General features: G+C 40.0%; 1 protein-coding gene across 9 annotated transcripts in view; it reads right to left on the bottom strand.

Moving 5' to 3' along the window:
• Positions 1 to 18,286, bottom strand: part of RAPGEF6 (Rap guanine nucleotide exchange factor 6) — a 156,615-nt gene that overhangs the window by 53,159 nt on the left and 85,170 nt on the right. For 7 of the 9 annotated variants that reach the window (XM_068408499.1, XM_068408500.1, XM_068408506.1 and 4 more), the window contains 5 exons: positions 16,651 to 16,894; positions 16,167 to 16,324; positions 15,103 to 15,117; positions 13,175 to 13,415; positions 11,663 to 12,046 (listed from right to left, as the gene is read on the bottom strand). In XM_068408499.1, coding sequence (XP_068264600.1) covers positions 11,663 to 12,046; positions 13,175 to 13,415; positions 15,103 to 15,117; positions 16,167 to 16,324; positions 16,651 to 16,894 — 1,042 coding nt within the window. Of the gene's footprint in view, positions 1 to 11,662; positions 12,047 to 13,170; positions 13,416 to 15,102; positions 15,118 to 16,166; positions 16,325 to 16,650; positions 16,895 to 18,286 lie in introns of those variants that run through there. The other 2 variants (XM_068408501.1, XM_068408508.1) reach the window with 2 other exon arrangements.

Raw genomic sequence — 18,286 nt, 5'->3', positions numbered from 1 at the left:
GACAATAAAGTTGTTATAATGGTGTTCCAGGGGTTAAAATATTAAATGTCTGTGATTTGGTTCAATGATTACACCTAAAGGTATTATACTTCAAGCAATGTTGTTCTACCCCGTTTGTGCAAGGCCCCTCTAGAATGCAGAAATACACAAAGACAACACGGTACCTCTGACCTGTTCAAGAGAGAGATATTAAGATCACTTTAGTTAGAACATGTTCTTAGTTCAAGGGGGAAAAAAAAAAAAAAAGAAAGCAACAAAGCAAGAGCATATGTGGAGACAGCACCTTACCATTAGCTGTTTTAAGAAAAGTTATTAAACATAGTGCAAATGACTAAGTAAACAGCACACTCTCCTAAAACACAGTAATATGCTTCAGCTGTTTTGAAGTGAATGAAGTAAATGAAGCACAATGGTATCTCAAACACTCCACCCAGCTAAAACCAGCTCCTCCCTCTTATTTACTGAACCAATAAAACTCTCCAGGCAGGTCAACGGAAGATACTCACTGAACGTGACGTGATCCTTTGTGAGTCCCTTTTTCCTACTGGGGTATAAATTCACAGTGGGAACCTGGAGAACTTGACTCATCCTGTTCTGTTGGTGCTGATGGGCTTTAGCAGTTTGGCCAATCGATCTCATGGGGACAGGAGACATTTCTGAGGATTTCGCTCCTCTTCTCTCACTTAAATTCTTTGTCACTGTTATGGAAAAATTGCATATAAACATCTTGCACTTTGAATGGGAAGATTATTACAGTCACTCTGAGTACAACCATCCAGACAAAGCAGATAAAACTTATTTGAAACCATTTCTATTCCACACACTCCTATCTCGTTACATTGAAGAGGCTGTGATGTGAAATGGCATTAAAAAAACTAAACTCTAAAATATCATAGAGATACTTTATCAAAAGATGAAAAATGTGATTTATTTCTACCACAATTAAAGTCCATATTTTAGATTTTGTACATAAGGTGCAAAAAACATAACAGCATCTCCTTCAAAATGATGTAATGCCGCGGAAGGGAGAACAGTCGCTTTGCAGCTGGCATCAAGCCTTTCACTAGGTGGCACAACTGACTTACAACACAGGGCACTGATTCACTTTCTCCTTTAATCACACAGCAATTAACAAACTCTGAAGTTAAGGCCACCTGACTTCCCCTGAAATTCCCTTGTAAGAGTCTGGATTGCAGCATTACTGCTGCTCATTGCTTCTGCAAGCAAGACCAGGAGAATCCTACTGCCAAGACAAAAGGCTGGGGAGCTGCACCTCCTACTTCTCTGGGTAAGCTCAAAAAATAATCCCAACTGAACAATTACCTGTGTGTTTTGGTTTTTAGTTGGTTTTTTTTTTTCCAGTTTTTAAAAATAGGTACTTTAATAATATGCCACTCTACTACACATTTATTTGTATATCCACTTAACCTTCATTTTCCTTTTTTCGAAGTTCAAGAAAAAAAGGACTTGATTTGCTTAACTACATGGAGTAAAAACAGTCAGTGTATATTCCCTATTTTTACTTCCAAATATCTATGGCTAGCACCGTGCAAACAAGATTTTAAATGATTTATTTAAAACAACGGAAAAACAACCTCATAACATTTATATTTGTCTCCTGGGCACATTAGGGCCACCTGTTATGTTTGCACATAGATCATCTATCAAGAGTTCGTCCTGACACGATTTAATTCATTTTTTTTGATGGGGGAGTAAAGCATAAAACCCACAATGGTGTTACCTCTGAGTAGAAACTTTCTGGGCTATCACATATCTGGCTGAACACAGCCCAAGCAGAACATTTCTACTAGTCGTGTACAACGCCGTGCATATTTCTATTCAGAGCTACCTGTGATTTCTGGTGACCTCAGGCACAAGGCCAGTGTGAACACACAGAATTTAACATTTTTTTAAACAGGAGTCAAGTATGGCCATTTCCAGGATTCCTCCATCAGTGCTATTTAGAAGAAAATGTTAAAAAAAATTGCACAGGAAGGCACCTTACGAATCAAGAAGGATTTGCATTCTCAATACTGAATAATGGAAAGGGCTTAAAATTTTATCTTCAAGATGCCATCTCCTAGTCATGCTTTTAACTTACCTCATCAGAGACAAAACAGTACTTGAGGACAAAAAGTCTTAAAATGCCACATCAGGACAACAGACAAGCATGAAACCTTATTTTGACTGGCCAGGCTGCTACTCTTCCATTCTGAAACCAACCTACCTTTCAAGCAAGTGAAAATTTCTAAGGATCAAATAAAATGCCATTACCATTGCCCATTTTTAAATAAGAATTTACTGAACTGTGTAAGGCAGCAGGTCAGATAACGGTTTGTTTAGTTAGACAATTGCACAGGAGTTCAAATTATGAAAACTGTCCTGCTGCAGCCCTCAATTTTTGACTGTCAAGCCATGTCAATCCCATCAGTCAATATTGACCTAACTTCTCCTTCTCAACAATCTTCATTTATTCTAAGCTGTAATCCATCGCAGTTTCTATATTGATTTTGTCTCTTTTCATTTTCTTGCTGTTCATATGGTAAACGTTACTTTTATCCTTCCTAATTTTGTACAAGGACAGCAGGGCAAGAATAGAGCTAATGTACTATTGAATTTCCTTGCAGCCTGATGAAAAGACACACTGTTTAAGAACTATAGGTCAAAAGAGAAAAAAGCACTGAAGTTTTTTGAGCTTAACCAAGATCAGGAGCTTGCTGAAACTGTCAGTACATGAATTGACAAACAAGCACTTACTAGAGTATTTTTTCTTGAAGGGAGAAGAGAAAGATCTTAAATGAGTATTTCTAGGGAAGGAACAACATTTTTATAAATTTTATAGATCACAGCACTGTTGTACATCACTGTACTTACGAGTGCTATATGCAGGCTCACACTGAAGTGACAATATTTGGATCTTCTCTTCGTCAGTCTCTACGTTCAGGTTGGACAAGTACTGCTTCACCTTCCTCGCCATCTGCGCGTCCTCGTACAGCTTCTTGGCGTTCAGAAGCGAGCTGCGTCGGGCACGTTTTTTGTGAGCGCCTCCCTGTACATCCAGCATGTTCGAGTTCGTGCTGCCCTGGCTCAGAGATCTAGAAAAAAAAAGAGCAGAGCAGTAAATTTTTAGGTCTCAACAGCAACGAGGAGCTACAGTAGCACACGCCAAAGCAGATTAATACCAATAATCTTCAGTTAGGGCTAGTGCATGCTGATGCAAATGAGTTAAAAAGATGAACAGCATTAAAACAACACGTCTTAAAATATTCTGGTAAATTGATAGCAGCAATTTGAGTCTAGAAAAGGATTGTCCTAGTGAGAGCTGTGGAACTAGCAAGAAGGAGGCGCAATGCTGCGTGAAGGACCCTGTCTACCTCTGCTGAGGAGTCCGGGCTTGTTCTGCAAACCCCCACACTACCTCAACTGCAGATCATAAGGACGGACAAGCTTGATAACTGTTTAAGACATCTGCTACCCACTGTTTGCATCAGGCTTCCAACAGAAATATCTTGCAATTCAGCTGAGTACAGACTGTGAGTGACTAGCGTGATCCTCTGAGAAAACTGAGCTCTGACAATGTTTAAATAAGGGGGAAAGTTATGTGAAATAGGCAAGTACATTTTATTACACACTTAACTTCCTTCTCCAATTAAGTAAATACATTCACAGAAGAGCAGCACATCAAAAGAAACGTATCCCAACCGAGGTCAGGAAGGCAGTGATGATACACATGTGCCCAGACTTGTACCTACGAAGACGCTCCTCAACGCTCCTCATTTTGAACTCCCAATTCTAGCAGCAACTGAAGCAAAACCAAATAACCCCCAAAGTGTTAACGTACATCAGTTCCTCTCCCTGACAGTCACTCCTATCCGTGATGAATCAGTGACCAAACTGATGATGGTAGAGTTCCAACGTACACATCACCTCTGTTTCAGCTGTCAGAAGTCCTACAGCCACACCAGTCCCTCCTCCATTTTTTAATAAATGCAGATCACAGTCTATGTTACACGTAAATTCTAATGGAAAGTGTCAATAAAGCTGTTTGTGGGTTTTTTTTTAAACATTCAGAGGATTATCTCTATTTTAAAAGGCTAAAATAAGTTGTAAAGATGTTTATCAAGATCTTGAGTGCGTTTACAGAATCCCAAGTGCCAGAATAAACAATCTCCAGCACGGAAGAGCCATAATGGCTCGGAGTCAGAATGAAACATTGAAGGCTGAAGAGTCGAGCACGGCTGAGCTTCAAAAAAACAAAGTGGTAGAAAACAGCTGACTGCAATATTTTTGAAGAAGTTAAATAAATCAATCTAGGAGAAAATAGAAGCTTAAAAACTGGTAGAAATTTATAGTTTAATTAAATAAGGAAGTATTGCTATTATAGGCAAAGAGCAGCAAACTAGCATGATGGACTGTTCACACTATTCCAACCAAGGGGCACTCCTATCTCCTACAGACAAGAACAAAGCTACTATCTATTATATAATGAAACAGGAAACTACACTGTTTATTTTTAATGATATAAGTATTTTATTGCTTACGTACACTGTTTTTTAAGTCTGGACTTGACTTTTTAAGGCAATTTAATTCAATTTCCTTTAAAAATTATTCTTCCTTATCCACTTGTGTTCACAGTAACCCCAAGAGTTACAAATTATGGTGGCTCCAGTTGGGTCCTAGTATTTCTCCCCCTGAGCTGCACTGCAAGCGGTGGATTACCGACCCCCCAGCACTGCCAGCCGAGCTCTCCTGCACCCAGGGCATCCACACGTTGCTGATCACAGAATCACAGAATCAGTGAGGTTGGAAGAGCCCGCTGGGATCATCGAGTCCAACCATTGCCCTGACACCACCATGGCAACTAGACCAGGGCACTAAGTGCCATGTCCAGGCTTTTCTTAAACCCCTCCAGAGATGGTGACTCCACCACCTCCCTGGGCAGCCCCTTCCAATGGCTAATGACCCTTGCTGAGAAGAAATGCTTACTAATGTCCAACCTGAACCTCCCCTGGTGAAGCTTGAGGCTCTGTCCTCTTGTCCTGTAGCTGGTTGCCTGGGAGAAGAGGCCGACTCCCACCCCACTACAACCTCCCTTCAGGTAGTTGCAGACTGCACTAAGGTCACCTCTGAGCCTCCTCTTCTCCAGGCTAAACACCCCCAGGCTCCCTCAGCCGTTCCTCTGTAGGTCAGATCCCTCCAGACCCTTCACCAGCTTGGTCGCCCTCCTCTGGACTCGCTCCAACACCTCAACATCTCTCTTGAAGTGCGTGGGGCCCAGAACTGGACACGGGATTCAAGGTGTGGCCTCACCAAGTGATTTCGCACCAGGGCCCAGGATCCCAAACCTGCTCTCCCCCTGTTTGTCCAGCACATGTCCTGGCACTGTCCCCAGCCTACAGCTGGCTCTAACCCAGATGTCCACAGTATGAGAACAAGTAGAGTTTCACAGTGCAAAGGCACACAGGCTCAGGTACACGGGTGACAGTTTATGGGCACAAATACACATAAGCACACATGACACACGGCTGCAATGTCATCTTACAGTCACTGCCACGTGTCAGTCAGGAACCCAATTAGCCAGTCTTAGTCCTCTCATTTGTAGCCATTTCATTAATCAAGATTCCCAGTGAAATCAGTGAGGATTTTGGTGTACGAAATGTGAGATACATTTTTTATATATATATTAAAAATAAACACTTTGAAGCTTGAACTTAGATTGCAGGAGGGAAATGACTGTCTCATTATCACAATTCAAAGTGTCCTTCTAGTTTTAAAATGCACAATGGCTTAAACTTTTCTGTTACACGTTAAAAAGCAAGTTATTAACTTCCCCAAACAGTCTGCCTTCCAACATAACTGCACAGCAGGGTTTTTTTTATGCATAAAGCCAAAACTGAAACAACTTATCTAGTACACAAAAGCAACTCAGAATTTTTGTAGCTGCAGTATATCGTTGACTGTAACCCCTTATTCCTGTTTTCCAGAAAATATGTATTGCAGGGTTAATAAAATGCATGCTGTATTTCAGATGCATGCACTAACGAGGAGGATGCAGTATGTTAAGAGTTGCATAATCTTTATTTATCTTAGTTGCATTCATCTCTACACTTACCCCAAACTTCTCCACCTCTTCTTCCTGTAAGCAAGAGCCATATACATTGAAGCATGTATTTGAACAGAAAAGCACAGGAAAAAATAAAACAGTTGAGAGTCAGGAAGAAAGATGTAGACAGGAAAGAACAGAAAAGAAAAAATTTCTATACAGCAAAATTCTTCTCAAACAATGACACAATGTTTTAATGGAATGCAAGGGCAGGACTTGCTCAAACACTAACATGAAGAACATCTATCAGTTTTTTGTTTATTTTTAAGTTTAACCTATGAATTTAACAACCAAACTCGCATTAAATTTTCTTGTTAAGTATTTCCCATAAGTCCAGTTCAATTTTGGTGGAGTGAGCAAAAACTGTTTAACTTATTCATATTGCAGAAAGTGTGATTAAATTAATTTCTTCTTTGCATTAGGACTGCAGTAAGCGTATGAGAAATCATCATCAGTATTCAAGTTTATGATGTTGTTTTCTCTTGATTGCTTGCTGGAAAACAAGCTAGTTGCCAAATACATGTTGAAAAGCTAGATGATGCTCTATATTAATCGGTAATGAACTTGCCTAGCAAGTCTCATGTTACCTGCTAACAAACATCTTTTCTTGTTAATTTTTAATCTTCAAAAGCATTTATTGGTGCTTCATAACACAAACTGATAGATCAAACACCAGAGGCAATGAAAATGAATATAAATGATGTGAAAATATGGAATTATTTTCTTTTAATCTTTGGCACTATCTCTAATATTAGATGCCTAAGCATTTTATGTCAGTGTGCATAATTTAAATTATGGTCATTAAAATGTGTTCTGAAAAACATACTGAAGGTAACTATTTACTGCTAAATTCATTTAATGATTAGACTTCATTTGGTCTTAGAAAGTGCACAGGGCACCAGGGAAATTTATTTATAGACTGAGTTCATCTGTGAATGACAAAGTTTCTAAAAAGCAATCATAATTATCAACAAGGAGCTTTATAACTTTATGTTAAAAAGGAAATTTTGCTCATTTAAATCCAACAGACTGAAGGTGAATCTCCACTTTGAAACGAATCCAACTTTAAACAACGTTAACAAGGTAACTTATTTTTGGTCCAAATCTGGATTGGACCAATTTTAAACACAACACTTTTGTTTCCTGATAGTCAGCCTTGAAAACAAAACCAAGATGGGATTCATGATTGTCTGTGAATCCTCACCCCTAGAAGAGGCAAGGAACCAAACCTCTGGGCTCCCACCTACGCCTCGTATCCCTGCGTACTGCTGTTTCCTTCCCCCTGCACAGACACAACTGAATTCATAAATTGAAGACAGGACAACTGCACAGGCGACCTACCAACTGGAATTGAGTCAGGGGCTTGTACAAAGCACACCTCCCCCGTGCCCTGCCCACCCCACGGTGCTCAGAGCCCTCCGCTGCCGGGGACACCCACCCAACATCACTCCAAAGGCTATTCTGTCAGTTTTTGAGGTATGTGATTCAGCACAGGACATCACTTTGTCACCAGCTCCCCACCCAAACTGCATCCCGAGGGGTTTTTGTCTGGCCCATTAGTTCAAGAGTCAAACTAACAGTGCAAGGAAAGGAGAACAAAACCCCTCCCGGCAGGATCCACAGGCATCGGGACCCCGCACGGACACAACGGAGTCGCTGATGCTTTTAGTTCAGCCAGTGGGAAGCAAATAGATGCAGGAAATTATTTAGTTCCACTAAACATCATCTGGAGCTAATCAGCACCAGATTAGAAGTCGTGGTGCTTTTATTCTGCAGTTTGTTAACACAGAGCCCGACGATATTATGCGTCAGAAAGAAAAACAAAAATAACCAAAGAAAAAATAAAACAAGAAAACACCCTCCACCTGCTTACAGCCTGAACATAGCAAACATTATGTAGGTGGGGCAAGCTGTGTTTAGGACAAATAAAAAAATACTTTGCTTGGTTTTAATGTTATCAGTGGAGTTTTGTTTTGAAGGAACAGTTTCAGATTTATACATGGGTGATTTAGGTACTTTTTAAATATATATATATATATACACACACGCATATATATATATATATGATTTCCTCCCTAATATTATACCTCTCACTAATACTAACATTTTATTTAGCAAAAATATGAATCATTAATATTAGAATCTATTCTTTGCTTTTTAAAGACAACAAATTGGTTTAGTAGTCATTAAAAGCAGGTCTTGGAAGCACCAATTGTACTGCCATGATTTGGTAAAGGTTGCAGTGCTGATGGTAAATGTCAATGGTAAGTTACACAATGAAATATTAACGTACGGATGCACACACAACCCCAGATCCCTACCCACGCCGAGACACCTTCAATCCTACTGTCTTTCTAAATTGCACACCTTTGTCTGAACATCACAGCCGGGTCCATGTTTGCTGAGGTCATCCTGACAAGCTGCCGGATTTCTTTGGCAATCATCCGGAGTTTCTCAAAATTTACCAGGCCATCCACTTTAGAATCATTTCCTGCATAATTGAAACACACACACAGGCAAAAAAGGCAGTAAGAAACACTTTTTTAATCAGCCATGTGTTTTTAAGTCCCCCACGTTATCCTTCTTCCCTCCATCAACAAAAGTGCTTTAATCAAAATAGCAAGAAAACACAAAACTCTGGCAAAACACAACTGACAGTCAGGCCCACTCAGACTACCCAGCACTGCTCTTGGTCAGCTACTTCTAAAGTAACACGTATTAGTAGGAGGACAGAGGAGGATGTGAACTATGCTCAAATTCACTGGCATAGATGTTAAAACAATATAAATACAGAACTGACACCAACAGCGTTCACATTCTGAAATGAGCTCAAATAGTCCTGAAATATCACAGCCAGGCAGTGGGCATGTTTGGAAATGCTCACCCTTAACCGACTGTGAACAGCACTTTGTGTAAAAGGAAAAAAAATGGAAGTGTTTAAACAAAACCCCTTGAAAATGCTGAAAGCAAGAGTAGGAGGTGTTATACCATCGTAGCTGTCTGAAAGCCACAACATGGAACAAAAACCTAGAAACATCGCAGCACCAAGCTTTTGTAAGAGAAATATTTGTGAAGTAGTGTAACTACCAGTTAGCACACTCACCTACTCCTCCACCCTAAACCTTAGGACAGATGATGAAGATTAAGCATTGCTTTTAAAATATTAAAAATAAGCATTTAATTTTTAATTTTTGTTGAGTCTCTTCCATTAGGCATTCAGAGTTCTGTCTTATTTTACTCCTACAAAGGACGCATCGAAAGCATCCTACTGGTGGCAGCTTCTTTTAGACATTTGTTGAATCACAGAGCACTGAAAGCACTAAAGCATATTCAATGTTTAGTTTATTATTTCTCTCTGCTTGACATTACCTTCATGCAGAAACGTGATATCCTTCTTGACAACAGGAAAAAGGGGAATAATTGGAGGCTGCATGCTCTGGCTGCTCAGGATGTTGCGGTATTTTGCCATGTTTCGAGATGGATCAAAAAGATCTTGAAGGTCTCGGAGGTGCTTTTCGTACTTGCTTGGTAACTTTTCCCAAGTGCCTCTGAGACGAGCGACTGGTGCCAGATTTAACCCACTGTAAGGCAGATATATGTCATTATTAGCTGTCAGCAGAATCATTACCTTTCATAAGGAATTAAAGGGTTGTTTTTTTTGTTTTAAGGATTAAAAATAGCTTTCCCAAGGTTGAAGTTCATCCCAATAAACCTCTGCTGTTCACTCCTGTGAGCAAGTGAAAGAGAGCTGTAAAAAGCACGACTGCTCCCTATTCACAAGGAACAAATTTCAAGTTAGGCTGCCAAAACAACCCCTCTAACACAGTACTGATGCCCATTCAATTTAAGAACCACTTCTCTCCTGTAAAAATGTATACCACAATAAGGACAAAAAGGGTGTAAAATTAATGAGGTGAATACATGGCTACAGTAGCGAGTGAGAACAGTGCCCAGCTTATCCCAAGCAAAAGTATGTTTGGAGCACTTGTAAACGAGCACCAGACTGGGAATTAGAAGCAGCAGATATGCTAAAACCTGTTATTGTGCCCTCATTTCTCATTAAGTAAAAATATATCCAGAATTAGTTGCATGAAATTAAAAAAAAAATTTAAAAAATGAAATATATTCATCCTCCTATCATAATTTGTCACCAACTTTGCTCAAGAAGTTTCACAATGATTACAAAGTCCTTGTAGCTGCAGAATTGGAAAGTGATATTCTCCAGCATTTGTTAGTAGATCCAAAATCATACAATTACTGAATTTGCCACTGTAAGAAGATTTTTTTCTTGTTTTGAAAGCCTCAAAGCCTTATTTTGCATTTTTTTAATTTTTTTATACAGATTTCTCTCTACACTATTGTCAAATCACAAACAAAGCCTTCTCTCACATGAAAAATCAAACATATGCCACCACACAGCTCCTCTTTTACATGCTACATTAGGATGGTATCTTCCTATTTCATGGAACATATGGCATCATACTGATATGTAACTCAAGGCAAGAAAGAGAACGCTTGTGGCATATGCTAACCAAAACATATTCCTCTGGAAATAAGGGTAAAACAAAAGCTGACTTATTTTGCTTTTTTTTTTTTTTAAACCAAAGACCACTTCAGTCATGGCCTGATTAGACTTAACTGAGAAGTAGAGAGAATAATTTCTCCACCTCCAATAAACCATGAGAAATTAGGAAGAATATAGGAACTAGATTCCATATCCACATGTGTATTCACCTTGTAATAAATAACCACAGCCCCAACGGCTGCCCAGTAGCCTTTAAGGAAATTCATGAACTCTTTAATGAATGACTAAACAGGAGCTGATACCAGTTGATCAACTGGCTAGACATGGAAGAAAATATTTTAAAATGGTATTTTCAAAGATAGTGCTGGTGCTGGGATACAGCATGAATCCAGGGTCTTCGTCTGATGCATCATAGTGCCTTTTTTTTTTATTAAAGTAAAACCTGGGTATAGTATAATTACAAATAAGGAAATGCTGAACTTACACTGTTCAAGTAGCAGCATGTAGTATAAATCAGAAGAGAAAGTCTAAATGTGCAAATGAAGAGGAAAAAAAAAAACAGAGAAGCAAGCACATGACAGGAAAGAATGAAAAGGAAAATTAAACTAAAACAAGACTGATTTGAGGAAGTCCTTACAATGAAAGGAAGAAATAAAGTAATCTCATCATCGCAGATATGACTCAGTGCACTGAAAAAGTAACAACGACTGAAAAAAGAAGGGAAATTGGGTGTCAGAATCACAGAAAAAGACAGCAATGTTCAGGCAGGCTTCTGGAGTTCATCAAACAGTGGGTTTGTGCAAATCCTTCCCTGATAAGTTAAAGAAGAGATGGTCACATCAACCACCACAACAAGCCTGAACTTCTGAGGCTGTGGAAGGAAAAGACTGTTGTGACAACACAGCTCTTTGTACAGGCTGGTGCTGAGAAGGTTGGTAATTCCCTTAAAACCACCCAGCACCATCAGTGACCTGTTGGGGATACACCTATTTCTTTTCTTTCCATTTAGATTAACAGAATGGGAAGTACTTTACCTTATAACTGCGAACATGGAATTGAAGTTCTTGCATTCTCGACAGTGGAGGGCAATTTTAATGAAATGCTTAATAATCTTCATTCTTTTGAGTTGGTTGGGCTCTGCTAAGATTTCCATGGCAACCCAGAAGGTCTCTTGATTTATGACGTCCTCAAACTGTTTCAGGTGAGCGTTTCCTGTCTTGGAGTCCAGCTTATAAAGGTCATCGATGTATTCTGTAGGCTCAATGTTGCGAAATAATTCGAAGTCTCTCATGGAAAGCTGAGTGGCCACCTCAATGGTGCTCAGCTGCAGGAGGGAAATTTGGCTTTCTCGCAGTAGCTCTTGAGCATCCTCATCCGAGCATAAGGTCTCTGTCTCCATATTGTTTTTTAGATAATACCTAAAGAAAATGGAGTTACAACCAAACATCAGAGCTGCTCTTCAGAGGGTTTGTGACCACTGAATTACACCAATCGACGTGGACATTACTGACACTGCAGGGCTGTTCACGTGAGAGCATTTCAGTGTTACTGTTGACAACCCGGAGTAAGAGGCAAAGACAGAGACAAGGAGGGACAGCAAAGTGCAAGGACACAACCTTGTCCTTTAGCGAGTATAAAATACCATCATTACTGAAGTCAAAAAAATTTCAAAAGCTGTTTTAATCTGCCTCTTCGCTAAGATTTTCTGTACCGTACTCTGTAACACGCTGTAGCTTTCACCTTCAGAAAAAGGTCGGTTACTTTTCCATTTGTAAATTCAGCAGTGAAATAACATTTTAAATCCACATAGTCCTGAGAAATCTCTTGTTAATGTATTTCTCCATTTCTTACACAAATGTAGTGCGGTTTCTAACATAAATTTAGTGTGGCGTATTAATATTTACACGAAGCACACAGTATTCAGGAAATGAAAATGTATCTGGAAAATTCATTTCCATGGTCCCAAGCAGATCACTTTCAGATATACAAAAGTTCATTTCTCATAAATTCCCTCTGTTGCCTAGCGAAGAAGACTAAAGAATTCTTTAGCTAATAAACTTTCTTCTGGTATGGATCAGGTCATCAGATAAAACTGAAGCACTTAACATTTCAGAAACATTCATAACAGTTTACATAAAGATGGAACACACTATCTCAGGTTAGTATCAGTTCATTGCAACACGACATCACTGAGAAAGAAATTAATTGTATGCTTTAATCCTGAAGTACATGTGGAAAGTGTCAGAATAAACATAATTTTTTTCTTTTTCAGTGTAAGCTGCTATATAAGTTATCCTGATCTGCTAAACCTAGTTGGCATCAAACAAGGTTGCTGTAGATTTGGGGAGGAGTTCTTTGGGTGCGGAAGAGGAAGGTGAAACAAGGAAGAGAAGAGGAGTAGGAAGTGTAAGTCACTGACATTCACTTGCTTGTTCTTCTAATAGGCACCTATTTTAATTAAAACATCCCTCCCTGATGTTTCTTTTGGGTGTTTCAATCCTAAAAGGCAAATAAAGCCAAAGCGGAATCACAAGGGTAACATTTACCGTCCGTTGAGTTGAATCCTGTCGGCCAACTTGGAGAACTGATCCGGGAGCCTCCGCTGCTTGATGACCCCCTCGGGGCTGACAGACACCTCGCAGAGGGAATAGGTCTCCGGGGCTCCCGTCAAGTTGAACTCGTGGACGGCGTGGCTCACCACCTCTTTGGCTGTAGTGTCTTTGCTGATGATAATGTAACAGCTCTGCTGATCTGCTTTGAAAACTCTTATTACTTGATCCGGAATATCTAAAATAACAGAATTAACATCTTTAATGCATGAAGTTACTTTTCCCTTGAAAAGGTCATTCACTGGCTCATTTGATAGCCAGAAAACAAACAAAAACAAACAGCTAGCAAGAAAAAAAAGCCATGCTGGACTTAGTAAATATTCATTAAAATGAGTCGTTTCCTTCAACTTGGAGAGGAAGAAGAGGACTCTCCTCCTCTCTGCGCTTCCACAACTCAATTACTTCAGCATCCCATGACCACAATCAAAATACAAGACATCCAGATAGATTACTAAGCTGTACACCATCCTTCTCAGCGTGTCTCAAAAACGTTGGCAGCATCATTCCTCCTTTGGCTCTTTTGTCTTTGCGAGAGCCAGAATCGAGACACGAGCCAGGGCTCTCTTCCAGGGACGGGAAGCCACCGAGCACGCGGGGACGGGCTGCGGGCGGGAGGACGTGAAGAGGAAAGGAGATTTCGTTGCTCCCATAACTAGCTGCAAACTTTTACACTCGCTCTCTCACCCTGAAGGAACTAAGCTGCTGCCAGCAGTTAATTCTTTGGCGAGTGTACTTATTTATAGCACATTTTATGTATTATAACTGCATCAGAGAACAGCTTTATCCGAGGCAGCCTACAGCAGGAAATAAATATCTAAAGAAACACACGTTTAGTCTACAGCTTGATTGGAAATAATTCACCCCGTTAGTTATTACGGAAGACTTGATTTTCAACATAAAACTGATTGGGGGAAAAAAAAAGTCAAGTGTCAGAGTGCACACTAATTTAAAGCTCAGGGAAGCACCTCCCTAAACTCTGAAGACTAAAACTTCACAAGTTTTCTGCAGACCTGAGGAGGTGGGAGGCTCTCACTGAGCACTCAGCCACGTCTTCAGAGCCTGCAGCTATTCATAAACCACATTGGAGGCAGATGTGGTTCATTATTACAGCAACAGCCTCCAAAACAGCCCTTCACTTCTCCCACGGTGCTCTGACCGGCCCTCAATAACCTCAGCTATAAGTGCCAAATCCGTGGACTGAGGTTTGGGACCTGCCACCCGCAGGGAGCCCCCGGATGGCCAGGTAGGGCAGCGAGTCCCGCAGGGAGGTGATGACCAAGAGGGCTAAAAAGAAAAGGAATCACCATGCAACCAAAACTTAATGTAACAGGTGAGGGAAACATATTACGAACACGTCTGTCTTCATGGACTTTGCTTTTAAGCAGGCAAACGTTAATAAAACGTTAATAAAAATTATTTTCTTATGCATTATTCGGCTTGTGGTGACAATACAAAACACGTTTCAAGTTTGCATGCACATAATTTTAGTTATACAGAGTTCAACAGAAGGACAAACTAAATCTTAAAGTGCATTATCATCTACAACTTCAGTTTCTATGAAAGGGATGTAAGCAACTTCATTCCTTCAAAGCAAGGGCACAGAGAAGAGATGTAACCTGCCAAAAGTCACTCAGTGTGCCAGTGGCAGAAACGGGAATAAAATGCAGGTCTGAGCCTCAGCACAGCACCGTGCCCGTAAAGAGAACCTGGGGATTTGTTTTATTTAAGGGAAGATTACAGTGCACAGGACTATCTAATGCCCTAACAGTAATAACTATGTCAATGCAACGTATGAAAGTGTTAAATTTAACAGGCAAGCCATGCAATATTAAGGTCCACAGGATGCTACACGTCAGGATACTTACAGTAAAACCCAACAGCTGCAGGCAGGAAAAAAAGAAAAAAAACTGTGTCAACACCAAATCAAGATTTAGATGTTTACAAAACTTATCAAGTGTATGTACTAGACTGTGAGAAATATTTTGGTTTTCTCTGCCATTCAAAAACATTTGTTACAGTAAACAAAGTAAAGGTAAGAAGGACTAGTTATCCACATTTCATATTATGCAGTAACTTGTACAGCACTAAATGAAGATTCTTAGAGAATATGTGTGTAGCTCACGCAGACAGCAAGAACCTGGGTTTGCAGCAAAAAAGGAACTTATTTGCTAGGGTTATTTATGCACTTGATAGGATATATCTGTGTACAAACCTTTTAAAGGGGAAATCTGCAAGTTTACATAAACATAAGCCATAGCCACAAGGCACTTTACAGACTATGTAATTATGCACAGAACTTACACTTGAAATAGGGAAACAAGATCCTGACTTGACATCTTTACAGGCAGCTGCATATAAAACAAATGCCTCCTGCAGCCACCCCATAAACTCTATTCCTACAGTAACAGCAATGAAAGCACAGACTACACATCTCAAAACATTTTTCAGACATACAGTTGAATATACATAGTGTTTGTAAAACACTGAACATTAATATCACTATGTTGGTACCATGGTACTCCTATTCTACCCACAATACTGCTTGAAATATATATCCAAAGATGGTGGATGGAGAAGCCAGCTCACCAGGTGTACTGGTACTGGGAAGACATGGCCAAAGAGAAAAGTGCAGACAAGGGCAATCTGCTTCCACCAGAGCTCTGCTAAACTCCAATAAATCAAAGACTCTCAGAGGTGGCAAAATACATTTCTTTGGAAAAACAAGCCAAGTGTCACATTACAAAGAAGCAGGCAAGAGAGGTTCAGGCAGTTTGGATTTTCAGCAGATCTCCAGTTTGGACCTGTCAGGGCCACAAGACAAACAGGTAACTGCACTCGGTGTGTTTGATGCTGGTAAAAGGTGTAATTTTCCCTCTCAACCAGCTGCCTTGTAATCATCCTGTAAATCAAGATAATGCTGCTGGTTTACCTGAAGGATTAGAGAAATCCAGAATGCTGGCTGTAGGCTGCAAGAGGTCGGGGCTACTGGACGAGAGTGTTCCTGGAATAGGCATGATGGCCAGGCTGTGCCTGCACTGCCGGGTCCCCACGATGCTGTCGTCCTGCGACTGGCTCACGCTACCGTCACTGCAGAACAAGTTTGTTTCAGTTATGTGCATCAAGCTCCTTATATTCATCTTAGGATGAATCAAACTAGGAAAAATAATGGCACTCGGATGTTTTAATTACATGTTGTAGACAGGCTTTTAAAACAAGGAGAGAGGAAAGGCGTATTTGAAGGCATTCATTGGGAGAGAAAAGATATTTTGGTCTTGTTCTGCAATTATGGGTCAGATTTGCCGTGTTTTTTTAAAAACAAGCAACGTGGACATAACGACTGAAGATACCAAGCAACTAAAATATCACAAGTTAGCAAGGAACAATTACTGTTTCACCAGAAGAGTCTGACAAACCTGAACAGTTTTGGAGGCAAGATGCTGAATCGGGTCTTGTCTAAGATTTTCCTGATTCTGTTTCTCCCACCAGATACAGTGTTTGCTTTCATTTTCTTGTTTCCTTTTTCACGGGGAAACATCTGTTCCACATCTCCAGGCATATCTGGGATGGAATAACGGTTGTTTTTCTTTTCTGCAATTTTTGGAATATGTGGGATGCCATTCTTCTCTTGTCCTATCCTGCAGAGCAGCTCCTTAAACACTGTAAGAGAAGACACAACCCTTGTGATTTACCTCTGCACACTTAAAACTTTACAGTGAATTCTTCTTTCCCCTCAAACCTCTTGCTTCTCATACCCCTGCAGAAAAAGCGACCCAAATAGTTACAAGCCAGGTAATACACTGCATTTTAATTCTGATTCTAAGAGTGTGGGTCTTTTCCCATTTAAGTCTTGCCTTTGATTACCTTGGCAAAAAGAATAACCCCTAAATGTTCAAGAGAAACAATCAAACGTTCTGCATAGCAGAGTTCTCCTAACTACTTTCGAAATTAGCACATGTTGTAGCTCATCTAACAGCCCTAGTCTGCCGTTACTGGGTAGGTAATAAGGGAATGCTGCGTTCATGGCAATCAGCTCTACATATCTATTGACTTTTTTGTCTGCATCTTTTAGGTACTGGAGTGCAGATGCTTCCTCAAGAATAACCACAAGATAGACTGATATTTTCCAAAACTGCCTTTGTTTGCTGTTAGTAACACTACTGAACAGAAGCCACATCAAATTTCCAACTGCACTTATCAAACTAAGCCAGTCTATTACCAACACCGCCATCCCCAAAGATATAATTCCATGGAGAATATAGTGTTTATTTTCTTTGGTTGTCTTCCCACTATAAAAGGTGAAAACAAATTGCTCAAATTGGTTTATCAACACAAATTACTTTTTAAAGATCTTCTTAAAATCTTTTTACATCTTTTTAAAAGTCAAATTCAATATTTTCTGTCAAAAATATGGTGATAGTGGGAGAATGCAGAACTGTACAGAGCGATTTCTCAGATTGCCCCTACGAGCAAGGCAACCAGGACCTTCTGTATAGAAAGTCACAGAATCACAGAATCAATCAGGTTGGAAGAGATCTCTGGGATCATCGAGTCCAACCGTTGCCCTGACACCACCATGGCAACTAGACCAGGGCACTAAGTGCCATGTCCAGGCTTTTCTTAAACCCCTCCAGAGATGGTGACTCCACCACCTCCCTGGGCAGCCCCTTCCAATGTCTAATAACCCTTTCTGAATAGAAGGTCCCAGTGAAACTGCCCATTTCTTTTATGTAACAAAATTTAAGGCTACAAGCCTTCGCAATATAGATTCAAATATAAGAACGGGAATTGCTCATTGTCAGCACTTAGCACTCAATTAAAGACAGCATAATAGGTATTGCTGTTGAAAAAAGCTTCAAGATATAAATTCATTAAAATGTATCAGGGACATCACCCTGAAATTTTATCAGCTAGCAGGAAGAGAAGAGATTAGAATCTACTCATAAATGTATGTTGCTTACATATATAATGCAAATTTATCCCTGTCTCAGTCACAGTTATGCTTTATTTTATGTCACTTCACATTAGTCCGGACCACCAGTTACCGTGGTG

This window comes from Nyctibius grandis, chromosome 10 (assembly GCF_013368605.1).
Source record: "Nyctibius grandis isolate bNycGra1 chromosome 10, bNycGra1.pri, whole genome shotgun sequence".
In the NCBI taxonomy this organism is placed as follows: domain Eukaryota; kingdom Metazoa; phylum Chordata; class Aves; order Nyctibiiformes; family Nyctibiidae; genus Nyctibius; species Nyctibius grandis.
Note: the sequence above shows the minus strand (reverse complement) of the source record. Positions and strands in the feature narration are given on the sequence as shown.